At 46.6% G+C, this 13,101-nt stretch overlaps 1 protein-coding gene across 1 annotated transcript; it reads left to right on the forward strand.

The window, feature by feature from the left end:
* The first annotated feature begins 6,221 nt into the window (after nt 1–6,221).
* LOC137310319 (G-protein coupled receptor 15-like) lies at nt 6,222–9,900 on the forward strand. Its single transcript, XM_067978177.1, has 2 exons — nt 6,222–6,294; nt 8,996–9,900. Exons 1-2 carry the CDS (start codon nt 6,222–6,224, stop codon nt 9,898–9,900), a joined length of 978 nt encoding a protein of 325 aa, XP_067834278.1.
* The last annotated feature ends 3,201 nt before the right edge of the window (nt 9,901–13,101 follow it).

Here is a 13,101-nt window from a genome sequence, read left to right on the forward strand (position 1 = left end):
TTCCGCCCAGGGAAATATCTCCTTCGTATCCATTGTATCTGGGCCTCTCATAATTTTTTGCACCTCAATCAAATCACGCTCAGTCTCCTCTGTTCGAAGGAAAACAACCCCAGCCTATCCAATCTGTCATCACAGTTAAAATTCTCCAGTCCTGACAACTTCCTCGTAAATCTTCTCTGCACCCTTCCTCGTCCAATTACATGCTTCCAGTATTGTGGTGACCAGATCTGTACGCAATACTCGAGCTGTGGTGTAACTAGTGCTTTATACAGTTCCAGCATAACATTCCTGTATCTATATTCGATGCCTCGGCTAAAAAGGAAAGCAGTTCATATGCCTTCTGAACCACCTTATCGACCTGTCCTGCTTCCTACACGAATCTGTGGACATGCACTCCAATGTCCTTCACTTCCTCTACACCTCTCAGTATCCTCCCATTTATTGCGTACTCCCTTGCCTTGTTTGCCCTCACCAAATGCATTGCCTCACACTTCTCCGGATTGAATTTCGTTTGTCACTTTTCTGCCCATCTGACCAGTCGATTGATATCTTCCTGGAGTCCACAGCTTTCCTCCTCACGATCAACCACACGGCTTATCTTTGCATCATCCGCAAATTTCTTAATCATGCCCCCTACCTTTAAGTCTAAATCGTTCCTGTATGCCACCAAAAGCAAAGGACCTTGTCCCGAGCCCTGCGGAACCCCACTGGAAACAGCCTTCCAGTCGCAAAAACACACGTCGGCCATTACACTTTGCTTTCTGCAACTGAGCTAATTTTTGCTCCAATTTGCCACATTCTCTTGGATCCCATGGGCCATCACTTTTTTGACCAATCTGCCATGTGGGACATTGGACGATCTCCATTTAAGAGCATCGTCCAGGCCGGGAGTTCAGTGTCCATTTGTTAAAATGCCCCTATCTAAAGATCAGTGTCAATTTCCAAGCACTGCCCAGGTCCAGGGTTCAGTCTCCATTTGTTAGCACAGTCTTGGTCCAGTGACCAGTGTCCATTGATAGACCGTCCAGGTCGAGCGGTCAGTGCTCATTTAGGATCATAGGAACAGAGGAAAAGGAGGAGGCCATTCAGCCCCTCGTGCCTGCTCCGCCATTTGATAAGATCATGGCTGATCTATGATCGAACTCCATATACCTGCCTTTTGCCCATATCCCTTCACACCTCTGGTTGCCAAAAAGCTATCTATCTCAGATTTAAATTTAGCAATTGAGCTAGTATCAATTGCCGTTTGCGGAAGTGAGGTCCAAACTTCTACAACCCTTTGTGTGTAGAAATGTTTTCTAATCTCGCTCCTGAAAGGTCTGGCTCTATTTTTTAGATTTTGCCCCCTACTCCTAAAATCCCCAACCAGCGGAAATAGTTTATCTCTATTAACCCTATCTGTTCCCCTTAATATCTTATAAACTTCGATCAGATCACCCCTTAAAATTCGAAACTCGAGACAATACAAACCCAATTTGTGTAATCTCTCCTCGTAACTTAACCCTTGAAGTCCTGGTATCATTCTAGTAAACCTGCGCTGCACTCCCTCCAACGCCAATATGTCCATCTGAAGGTGCGGTGCCCAGAACTGCTCACAGTACTCCAGGTTCGGTCATAACAGGGTTTTGTATAACTGCAGCATAAATTCTGCCCCCTTGTACTCTAGTCCTCTAGATATGAAGGCAAACATTCCATTTGCCTTCTTGATTATGTTCCGCACCTGTTCATGACACTTCAATGATCTCTGTACCTGAACTCCAAGGTCCCTTTGGACGTCCACTGTTTTTAACTTTTTACCATTTAGACATTACCCTGTTCTATCCTTTTTTGATCCGAAGTGGATGACCTCACATTTGTCTACATTGAATTCCATTTGCCACACTTTTGCCCATTCAACTAATCTTTCAAAATCGCTTTGTAATTTTATGTTTTCATCTACAATGCTTACAATGCCACCAATCTTTATGTCATCGGCAAACTTAGATATGATACTTTCTATGCTTTCATCTAAGTCGTCAATAAATATTGTGAATAATTGAGGCCCCAAGACAGATCCCTGCGGGACTCCACTAGTGACATCCTGCCAATGTGTGTACCTTCCCATTATCCATACTCTCTGTCGCCTTTCGCTCAGCCAACTTCCGAACCAAGTCCTTATTTTTCCCTCGATTCCATGGGCTTCTATCTCAGCTAACAGTCTCTTATGTGGGACCTTATCAAATGCCTTCTGGAAGTCCATATAAATAAAGTCCATTGACATTCCCCTGTCCACTACTCCAGTCACCTCTTCAAAAAAGTCAATTAGGTTTGTCAGACACGACCTAACTTTCACAAATGCATGCTGGCTCTCTCTGATTAACTGAAAATTCTCAAGGTGTTCAGTCACCCTATCCTTAATTATAGACTCCAGCATTTTCCCCACAACAGATGCTTGGCGAACTGGTCTATAATTCCCAGGTTTCCCTCTTTCTCCGTTCTTGAAAAGCGGAGTAATATGTGCAATTTTCCAATCTAGAGGGACACTTCCTGAATCCAGATAACTTTGAAAGATTATAGTTAGGGCATCCGCAATGTGCTCACCTACTTCCTTTAAAACCCTCGGTTGGAAACCATCTGGTCCTGGGGATTTGTCACTCTTTAGTGCTATTATTTTCTTCATTACTGTTGCTTTACTTATGTTAATTTTAACGAGTCCCTGTCCCCGATTCAATATACGTTTTCTTGGGATTTCCGGCATGCTATCCTCTTTTTCGACTTTAAATACTGCAACTGGTTGTACTATTTGTATTGTAGATTTCCCCTGGGTCTTCCCCTCTAATGCTGCTCTCAACTTTATTCCCTTCTGACTCCCCGCTCAGGTTCCCATCCGCCTGCCACTCCAGCTTAAACCTTCCCCAAAAGCACTAGCAAACACCCCCGCGAGGACATTGGTCCTGGTCCTGCTCGGGTGTAACCCGTCCCGCTTGTGCAGGTCCCACCTTCCCCAGAACCGGTCCCAATGTCCCAAGAATCTAAATCCCTCCCTCCTCCCCCATCCCTGCAGCCACGCATTCACCCTGTCTATTCTCCTGTTGCTATACTCACTAGCACGTGGCACTGGTAGGAATCCTGAGATCAATATCTTTGAAGTCCTGCTTTTTAATTTATCTCCTAACTCCTTAAATTCACCTTGCAGGACCTCATCCCTTTTTTACCTATGCCGTTGGTACCAATATGGACCACGACTACTGGCTGTTCACCTTCCCCCTCCAGAATGTCCTGCAGCCGCTCCGTGACTTCCTTGACTCTCGGACCAGGGAGGCAACATACTATCCTGGAGTCACGGTTGCGGCCGCAGAAACGCCTACCTGTTCCCCTTACAATTGAATCCCCTATCACTATAGTCCTGCCACTCTTCTTCCTCCCCTCCTGTGCAGCAGAGCCACCCGTGGTGCCACGAACTTGGCTCTTGCTGCTTTCCCCTGATAAGCCATCTCCCCCAACAGCATTCAAAGCAGAATATCTGTTTGAGAGGGAAATGGCCCCAGGGGACTCCTGCTCTACCTGACTGGTCCTTTCACTCTGTCTGGCCTTCACCCATTTCCTTTCTGCTTGCGTAATCTTTAACTGGGGTGTGACCACATGAGTGAAAGTGCCATCCACGATAGTCTCAGCATCGCGCATGCTCCACAGTGAATCCACCCGCAGCTCTCGCTCCAAAATACGGTTAGCCAGTAGCTGCAGCTGGACACACTTCCTGAAGCCATGGTCGCCAGGGACACTGGTAGTGTCCATTACGTCCCACATAGTGCTGGAGGAGCATATTACGGGTGCGAGCTGTGCTGCCATGATTTGCCTTACACTGTCATACTCTCCTCGCGCTCTAGGTGTCTCCTTTTATACTGTGCTCACCTCTTGGACTCTCCTGCCTCACCTGTGACGTCGCACAGTAGTTTTCTCTTGTTGCAGGTCTGCTGCTTCTTTTATTCCCTAATCTCAGTCTTCTACGCTCAGGTCCACTGCCGCTCTGGGGAAAAAGTTCTGAAAAGCAAGGCAAAGCAGCACCTCCTTCCCCCACTTCACCGAACTCGCACACTTACCAAACTCTCAGCAGACCACTCTGTCCTGCCGCACTCCGTGCTGTCGCACTGACAGGCCCCATGTATTTCTACAGTTTGTGACTCAGATGAGTCAGGCCTGCCCGAACTTCAGGTATCAGTTTCACAGCACTGTCCAGGTCTAGAGATCAATGTCCATTTGATAGCACGGTTCAGGACTGGTGATCAGTGGTCTTTTGATCACAATGTCTTGGCCTGTACATCAGTCTTCATTTGATAGCACCGTCCAGTTTCCTGACTTCAGTTTCGATTTCATGGCACTATCCTGGTCTGGGGATGAGTCCCCCTTTGATAGCGCTCCCCAGTCTGGAGATCAGTCTCCATCTGGTAGCACTGCCAGGTCTATAGATCAGTCTCTCTTCGATAGCAGAGCCCCGGTTTAGGGATCAGTGTCCATTTTATAGCACAGACAAAGTCCAGTGGATCAGTCCCAATATGATGCCGCTGACCAGGACTGCGGATCAGTTTCCCTTTGATAGCCCTGTCCAGTTCATGGAATTAGTCTCCAGTCAAAAGAACAGCCCATGTCTGGAGATCGGTGTCCATTTGCTTCCACTGCCCAGGTCCGGAGATCGGTGTCCATTCGATGTAACTGCCAGGGTCCAGAGATCGGTGCTCATTTGATGGGTCTGTCCAGGTCCCGCGTTCGGCGTTCATTTGATGGTACTGCCAGTGTCCAGAGATCGATGTTCATTTGATGACACTGCTCAGGCCCGGAGTTCGGTGTTCATTTGATAACAATACCCGGTCCAGAGATCAGGCTCCATTTGATAGCACTCTCCTGGTCTGAGGATCGGACGAGTAGGACCTCAACAGAGCTGGGACTAATGTCCTCGCTGCGAGGTTCATTGGTGCTGCGGTGGAGGGTTTACACGAATGTGGCAAGGGGATGGGCACCAGCATGTCGCATTGGAAAGGAGAAACAAGGTGAACAAAGGATTAGGAGAGACAGATAGCACTAGAGTAAGAAATATTGCAGTATTAGGTGGGATCAGACGAAGAGAGAATACGAGGAGGTCTAAGATAGATTTGGAGTGAATTTGTATAAACGCACGAAGCGAGGTAAATAAGGTTGGTGAGCTTCAGACAAAAATAGCCACATGGGAATACGACGACTTGGCGACAACGGAGACTTGGATCAAAAAAGAGCAGGATTGGGTTCTAAACATTCCTGGACACAAAGTGCTCAGGAAAGCTCGAGAAGGAAATAAAGGAAAGAAAGGAGGCACTGGCAGTATTGATCAGTGGGGGAACTTTTAGGGAATAGTTAAGAAAAGACATACCTGCTGTCGAGGCAGTAGAAAAAAGGTTCACTCGGTTAATCCCGGGGATGAGGGGGTCGACATTTGAGGAGAGGTTGAGTAGATTGGGATTCTACTCATTGGAGTTCAGAAGAATGAGAGGCGATCTTATTGAAACATATAAGATTGTGAAGGGGCTTGATCGGGTGGATGCGGTAAGAATGTTCCCAAGGATGGGTGAAAGTAGAACTCGGGAGCATAATCTTAGAATAAGGGGCTGCTCTTTCAAAACTGAGATGAGGAGAAACTTCTTCATTCAGAGGGTTGCAGGTCTGTGGAATTTGCTGCCCCAGGAAGCGGTGGAAGCTGCATCATTAAATAAATTTAAAACAGAAATAGACTTTTTCCTGGATGTAAAGGGAATTAGGAGTTTCGGGGAGCGGGCAGGAAATTGGACATGAATTTAGATTTGAGGTTAGGATCAGATCAGCCATGATCTTATTGAATGGCGGAGCAGGCTCGAGGGGCCGATCGGCCTACTCCTGCTCCTATGTCTTATAGTATCATAAGGTTTAGGTTCGTTATGAAAAAAGGACAAGGAACAATGCAGAGTAAAAATACTTAATTGGAGGAGGGCCAATTTCAGTGGGATGAGAACGGATCTGGTTCGGGTAAATTCGAGCCGGCACGGACAAGATGGATCGAATGGCCCCCTTACGTGCTGTATCTTTTCTATGGTTCTATGGTTCTAATTGGTCTCCAAGATTGGTAGGCACAACTGCAATCGAACAATGGGCAGCATTTAAAGGGGAGATGGTTCGGGTACAGTTTAGGTACATTCCCGAAGGAGAAAGGTAGGGCAACTGAAGCCAGAGCTCCCAGGATGACGAAAGAGATCGAGAGTAAAATAAAGCAGAATAAATGGGGCGTTTGTCAGATTCAGTTTGACAATGCAAGTGAGAATCAGGCTGAATATAGAAATTCAGAGGGGAAGTAGAAAATGAAATAAGAGGGACGAAGAGAGAGTATGAGAATAGAATGGTAGCTAATTTAAAAGAGAATCCAAAAGACTTCTACAGGCATATAAACAGTAAACGGGTAGTAAGAGGATGGGTGGGGCTGTTTGGGACCAAAAAGGAGAACTGCACACTGAGGCAGAGGGGATGGCCGAGGTCCTAAATGAATAATTGGCACGTGTCTTTACCAAGGAAGAAGAGGCTGCCGAAGTCACAGTAAAGGGGGAGGAAGTTGAGATACTGGATGGGATAAAAATTTATAAAGGAAGTACGAGAAAGGTTGATTGTATTTAATGTAGATAAGTCACCCGGTCCGAATGGGATGCATCCGATGTTGCTGAGGGAAGTAAGGTTGGAAATTGCAGAGGTACAGGCGATAATCGTCCAATCATCCTGAGATACGGGGGTGGTGTCAGAGGACTGGAGAATTGCAAATCTAAAAAAAGGGTGTAAAGATAAACTCAGCAATTACACGCCAGTCTGTTTATCTCGGTGGTGGGGAAGCTTTTAGAAACGATAATCCGGGATGAAATTAACAGTCACTTCGTCAAGTGTGGAATAATCAAGGAAATTCAGCACGGATTTCTTAAAGGCACGTAGTGTTTAACGAATTTGTTTGAGTATTTGGATGAGTTAAGTGAAAGGTTTGATGAGGGCACTGCGGTTGATGTTGTGTATACGGACGACCAAATGGCGGTCGATAAATTGCCGCATTATAGACTTTTCACCAAAGTTGAAGCCCATGGAATAAAAGGGGCAGTGGCAATGTGCATAGGACATTGGCTAAATGACAGGGAACAAGAGTATTGGTGAACGGTTGTTTTTCGGACTGGAGGAAGGTGTACAGAGGTGTTCCCTGTACAGGACCATGATTTTCTTGATATATATTAATGAATTGGACTTTGGTGTGCTGGGCACAATTTCAATAATTGCAGAAAGCAAATCGTGATACCCATTGATTCCAATTTTACGAGGGCTCCTTGATGCAACACTCCGTCAAATGTGGCCTCAAGGTCAGTCACTCTCACCTCACCTCTGGAATTCTGCTTTTTGTCCATGTTTGGACCAAGGCTGTAATGAGGTCTGAAACCGAGTGGACCTGGCGGAACCCAAACTGAGCTTTGGAGAGCTGGTTATTGGTGAGTAAATGTTGATTGATTAACTGTCGACGACACTTTCCGTCAATTTGCTGATGATTGAAAGTAGACTGATGGGCCAGTAATTGACCAGTTGGGATTTGTCCTGCTGTTTGCGGATAGGACATACCTGGTCAATTTTCCACATTGTCAAGTCGATGCCAGTGTTGCAGCTGTACTGGAACAGTTTGGCTGGAGGCGCAGCTAGTTCTATAGCACAAGACTTCAGCACTACAACCGGGATGTTGTCGGTGCCCACAGCATTTGCTGCATCCAGTGCACTCAGACGTTTCTTGATATCACGTGGAGTGAATCTAATTGGTTAAAGACTGGCTTCTGTGAAGGCGGTGATATCGGGAGGAGGCCTGGATGGATCATCCACACGACACTTCTGACTGAAGATGATTGCAAACGCTTCAGCATTGTCTTTCGCACTGACCTGGTGGACTCTGCCTTCATTAAGGATGGGAATGTTCACAGAGCCTCCTCCTCCCGTTAGTTGTTTAATTGTCCACTAGCATTCAAGGCTGGATGTCGCAGGACTGGTTGTGAGATCGCTTAGCTCTGTCTAAAGCAAGCTGGGACGAATGTGTCCTTTGTTGTAGCTTCACCAGACAGTCACCTAATTTTTAGGCACGCCTGGTGCTGCTCCTGGTATGCTTATCTCCACTCCTCATTGAACCAGGGTTGATCTCCTGGCTTGATGGTAATGGTAGAGTGAGGAATATGCCAGGCCATGTTGTTCCAGATTTTGCTCGAATATAATTCTGCTGCTGCTGATGGCCCACAGCGCATCATGGATGTCCAGATTTGAGCTGCTTGAGCTGTTCTGAATCTATCCCATTTAGCATGGTGGTAGTGCCACACAAAACGATGGACAGTGTCCTCAGTGTGAAGACTGGACGTCGTCTCCACAAGGACTGTGCGGTGATCAGTCCTACCAATACTTTCACGGACAGATGCACCTGCAACCGGTAGATCTCTGTTTCCAACTTACCTCCCTGAGCAATTAAGATGCACCCCGTGCTCTTCATCTAATTCTGTACGATACAATTCATCTAATGCCTCCTTCTTTTCTGTGACTCTGGCAGCATCCTCTTCTTTATTGAAGATAGAAGCAAAGTACTCACCTGGAAACTCGGCAATGCGCTCTGCCTCCACAAGGTGATGAGTGTTTTGACCCCACCCTGCCTTTCACTATCCATTCACTCACTCATTCTGGTGGACTGGTGTCTCTTATTTGCTAATACTTTGTGAACCTCTTTTTTACTAAATGTGTCTCTATTTGATAGCACTGTCCAGGTCTGGGGTTCAGTCTCCATTTTATTGCACTGTCCAGGTCTGGGGTTCAGTCTCCATTTGATGGCACTGCCCAGGTCTGGGGTTCGGTCACCATTTGCTGAACACAGTAAGCTCAGTGTAAATTCCTCTCAAAATGCTGTCCAATCTTTGTTGCCAATCTGATGAGTGATTTTCCTGATCTTTTTTGTTCCGATTTCTCCCAGTTAACCTGCTGGTGATCCTGATCTTATCCCGGGGAAAGTGTGGTCTGTCTCGTTGCATCTCCTGTTACCTGGTGTCCATGGCAGCGGCTGATCTAACCGTTATCGTCACTGCTGTGATACTGGACCGTATTGTCACCCTTTATTTCATTAATATATTCATAAACAGCGTTACCATGTGTGGTCTCGGTGACTGCCTCACTCATGCAGCCACAGACTGTTCTGTCTGGTTCACCGTCACTTTCACCTTTGATCGATTTGTGGCCATTTGTTGCCAGAAGCTGAAAACTAACTATTGTACCGCGAGAACAGCGGCTGTGGTTCTCGGAACAGTGAGTGTGTTGAGCTGTTTGAAGAACATCCCTTGGTATTTTCGATATCAAGTTAATTATTTATTTTCCATTCCGGTATATTGCATGGTGAGGTTCAGCTACTATACCTCACTCCTGTGGAAAGCATTCGACTACTTTCATCGTGCGTTAACTCCACTGCTCCCGTTCGTGCTGATTCTGCTCCTCAACGCTCTGACGGTCAGACACATTTTACTGGCGAGTCGAGTGCGCAGGGGGCTCCGGGGGAAGCGTGATCGGGAGAATCACAAGGATACGGAGATGGAGAACCGCAGGAAGTCCATCGTTCTGCTCTTCAGCATATCTGCAAGCTTCATACTGTTGTGGATGATACAAGCTGTGTCCACCATCCACGAACGGATTGTGTTTAATCACGTCACTGATCTAATCTTCGGCAACCACCTTCCAGGCGGTTTAGAATACATCGGGCCGATACTGCAACTCCTCAGCTCCTGCAGTAACACCTGCATCTACGTCCTGACTCAGACCAAAGTCAGACAGGAGATTAAGAATGTGCTCACATATCCCTTTGTTCTGATTGTCCAGTTGGTTAAATAAACCTAAGAGCTGACCGCTCTCCTGCACTAGAAGTGAGATTGTTTCACTTTCCATCGCACAAATCCCATCCCAGCTCTTGTTGCCGGAGACACAAAACATCACAGAAACGTTTGGAATCATGAGGCATTTTAAAGCTAATCCAACAATATTTGGCTTCGAACTCACTTAACGCTGACTGACAGCATTGTGAAGAATTGTTGAACAGGATTCTCATCTTGAATGGAAATCTTTAATCTTTGATGAAAAAGTATTGTACAAAAAGAGACAGGTAAAATTTATCCACAGTGTCATCATAATTGAGACTTCTCTGCGGCCTGTAGTTTGACCAGCCCCTTCCTCCTCACTGACACGCCTCTCCACCTCACATGCCCCCCGACCCGCCCCTCCACCTCACATGCCCCCCGACCCGCCCCTCCACCTCACATGCCCCCCGACCCGCCCCTCCACCTCACATGCCCCCTAGACCCGCCCCCGTGACTCTTGTGACTGAGTCTAATCATGGCTGTAATTTTCTTTGTACACTTCACTGTTGCTGAGTAAAATGGATTGCTTCATCAAATCTCTGTCCCATCGATCTGCAGCCTCCATGCAGGTGAAATGCGAGGGTGAAACGCTTGGATTGTGAAGTTCTAATGGGTGGGACAGTACCTCATATTGTCCTGGACAGATTTTTGGAGACCATTATCCTTAAGTGATGAACAATTTTGAATATTTTTGGCCTGCTGTACCACCTGGTGAACTTTGGATGTTTGTTCAGAATGTAACTTTGTGCCTTCAAATGAAATATCCTGTTTTTTTGCCGGGAGTTTGGAATGATGATATCTGGCACCAATCTTCCCACCCACATCCCCTCCCTCGGGGAGATCATCCTGACACTCCAATATTCTCCCACAGCTGTCTGCTTTTGCTTGTTTTCCTCAGATGTTTATGGCAATATTTCTCAACTTGTGTTGGGAAACATTAAAGATGTCTTCTAAGGGCTGTCCCTTGTTTCTCCCTTCCTTGGTCTTCCTCATTGGATTCCAACCCACTGGACTCTGCATTTTTCTGGAGAAGGTATCCCAGTGGGGACCACACGAAGAATCTTGTGAGTTCTCCCAAATCTTTGCGAGGTCTTTGCTGGCCTTGTACAGCTGGACATGCAAAATGCAACAGATTGTAGTTGAAAACTGATAACTACAACGCTATGATATTTCCAGAAGTACCAGCACTTCTAGAATAAGATGGGTTGGCATCTGTGCCCAGAAGGAGATGGCTGTGCCAACCCTGATATGATCAGAATTGATACAGAAAGATACAGGCGGATGGAGCACTGCAATGCTGTAGGAGTGAGGAGGGAGTGCAGTGCAGGCGCCATCCTTCACTCTCCCTTAACAAAGAGTTAAGAGACAGTCAGACAAATTTTCCAATCTATTGGGTTCAATGCTGAACTGGAACCAAGGCTGTTCTTCTGCTGGTTACTGCTCTCAAAACCTGCCCAAATCTCCATGGTCCAAACTTTTCCAATCCCGCAAGGTCCCTCCGCACCCCCCACGCCCAAGACACCAACCCTGCATGCCACACTCCCGACCCATTCCACCCAGTCCCTCACCGCTGTCACGTCCGATCCCATCCCGTTCCTTACAGCCTTTCCCATCCTGTCCTCTCTCGTGTCACTACAGTGCATACAGGAAGCTGAGAGTTTCATGGATAGCACGTTTCATGAGGTGGCCACCCCACAAATACTGAGGGTTGAGGGGAGATGGAATGGTTGACCACCAGACAGATGGGGAGTAACAGGCAGGCAGTGCAGGAATCCCCTGGGAGTGCGGCACTCACAAACCACTGAGGATGTTGACACCTCGGGGGAGTACAGTTCGGAGCAAATCCAAAGAACGTGGGAGACTCGACTGCACAGATGGGCAAAGGAAATGCAGTTGTTACAGGGGATTCGATAGTCAGGGAGATGGACATGCGTTTCTGCAACCGCCGACATTTGTTCCACATGGTTTCTTAGCTCCCTGGTGTCAGACAGGGTAAAGGATATCACAAAGAGGGTGCAGAACATTTTGAGGGTGGAAGGGCAACAGCCAGAAGTCGTGGCCTATGTGGGAACCAACGACATAGGAAGGAAAAGGGTCGAGCTCCTGTCGTCATAGTTTCAGGGGCTAAGGAAGAAGTTGAAAAAGCAGGACCTCAAAGGTAGTAATCTCTGGATTACTCCCAGTGCCACACGCTAGTCAGTATTGGAAAAGTTGGATAAGACAGGTTAACAAGTGGCGAGAGAAATGGTGCAGAAGGTAGGGCTTCAGATCCCTGGGGCATTGGGACCAGTTCTGTGGCAGTTGGGAATAAAATGTGCCACACAAAAGTATGTTATGCTCATTTTGTTGGGGTGTAATATATTAGCATGGATAGAAGATTGGTTACAGAGAGTAGGGATAAATGGGTGATTTTCAGAGTGGCAGGCTGTGGGGTGCCGCATGGATCGGTGCTTGGGCCTTAGCTATTTACAATCTATATTAATGACTTAGATGAAGGAGCCGAGTGTAATGTATCCAAGTTTGCTGATGATACAAAGCACGGTGGGAAAGTAAGCTGACGGGAGGACTCAAAGCGTCTGCGAACGAATATAGGCAGGTTACGTGAGTGGCCAAGAAGGTGGCACATGGATTATAATGTAGGGAAATGCGAGGTTATTCATTTTGGTGGGAAGAATAGAAAAACAGATTTTTTTTTTTCAAATGGTGAGAAACTGTTACATTTTGGTGTCCAGAGAGATCTGGGTGTCCTCGTACATGAAACACAGAAAGTTAACATGCAGGTACAACAAGCAATCAGAAAAGGAAATGGCATGTTGGCCTTTATTGCAATGGGTGTTGGAGTACAAGAGTAAGGAAGTTTTGCTATCTGGAGTAATGTGTACAATTTTGTTCTCCTTTTCTAAGGAAGGATATACTTGCCTTAGAGGTGGTGCACTAGATTAATTCCTGGGAAGTGAGGGTTGTCCTATGAGAAGAGATTGAGTAGGATGTGCCAATACTCTCCGGAGTTTAGAAGATTGAGAGGTGAACTCGTTGAAACATTTAGGCTTCTGAAGGGGCTTGAAAGGGTCGATGCTGAGAGGTTGTTTCTCCTGGCTGTAGAGTCTAGAACGAGGATAAGGGGTCGGACATTTAAGCCTGAGATGAGTAGGCGTTTTTTTTTTCAGTCAGGGCGTTG

Source organism: Heptranchias perlo, unplaced genomic scaffold (genome assembly GCF_035084215.1).
Source record: "Heptranchias perlo isolate sHepPer1 unplaced genomic scaffold, sHepPer1.hap1 HAP1_SCAFFOLD_241, whole genome shotgun sequence".
NCBI classification, from domain to species: domain Eukaryota; kingdom Metazoa; phylum Chordata; class Chondrichthyes; order Hexanchiformes; family Hexanchidae; genus Heptranchias; species Heptranchias perlo.

Coding starts and splice junctions, on each gene's coding strand:
- LOC137310319 (XM_067978177.1), top strand. CDS start 6,222: ATGACGAAAGAGATCGAGAGTAAAATAAAGCAGAATAAATGGGGCGTT. Junction 6,295..8,995: donor GATTCAGTTTGACAATGCAA/GTGAGAATCAGG, acceptor GATTTCTCCCAG/TTAACCTGCTGGTGATCCTG.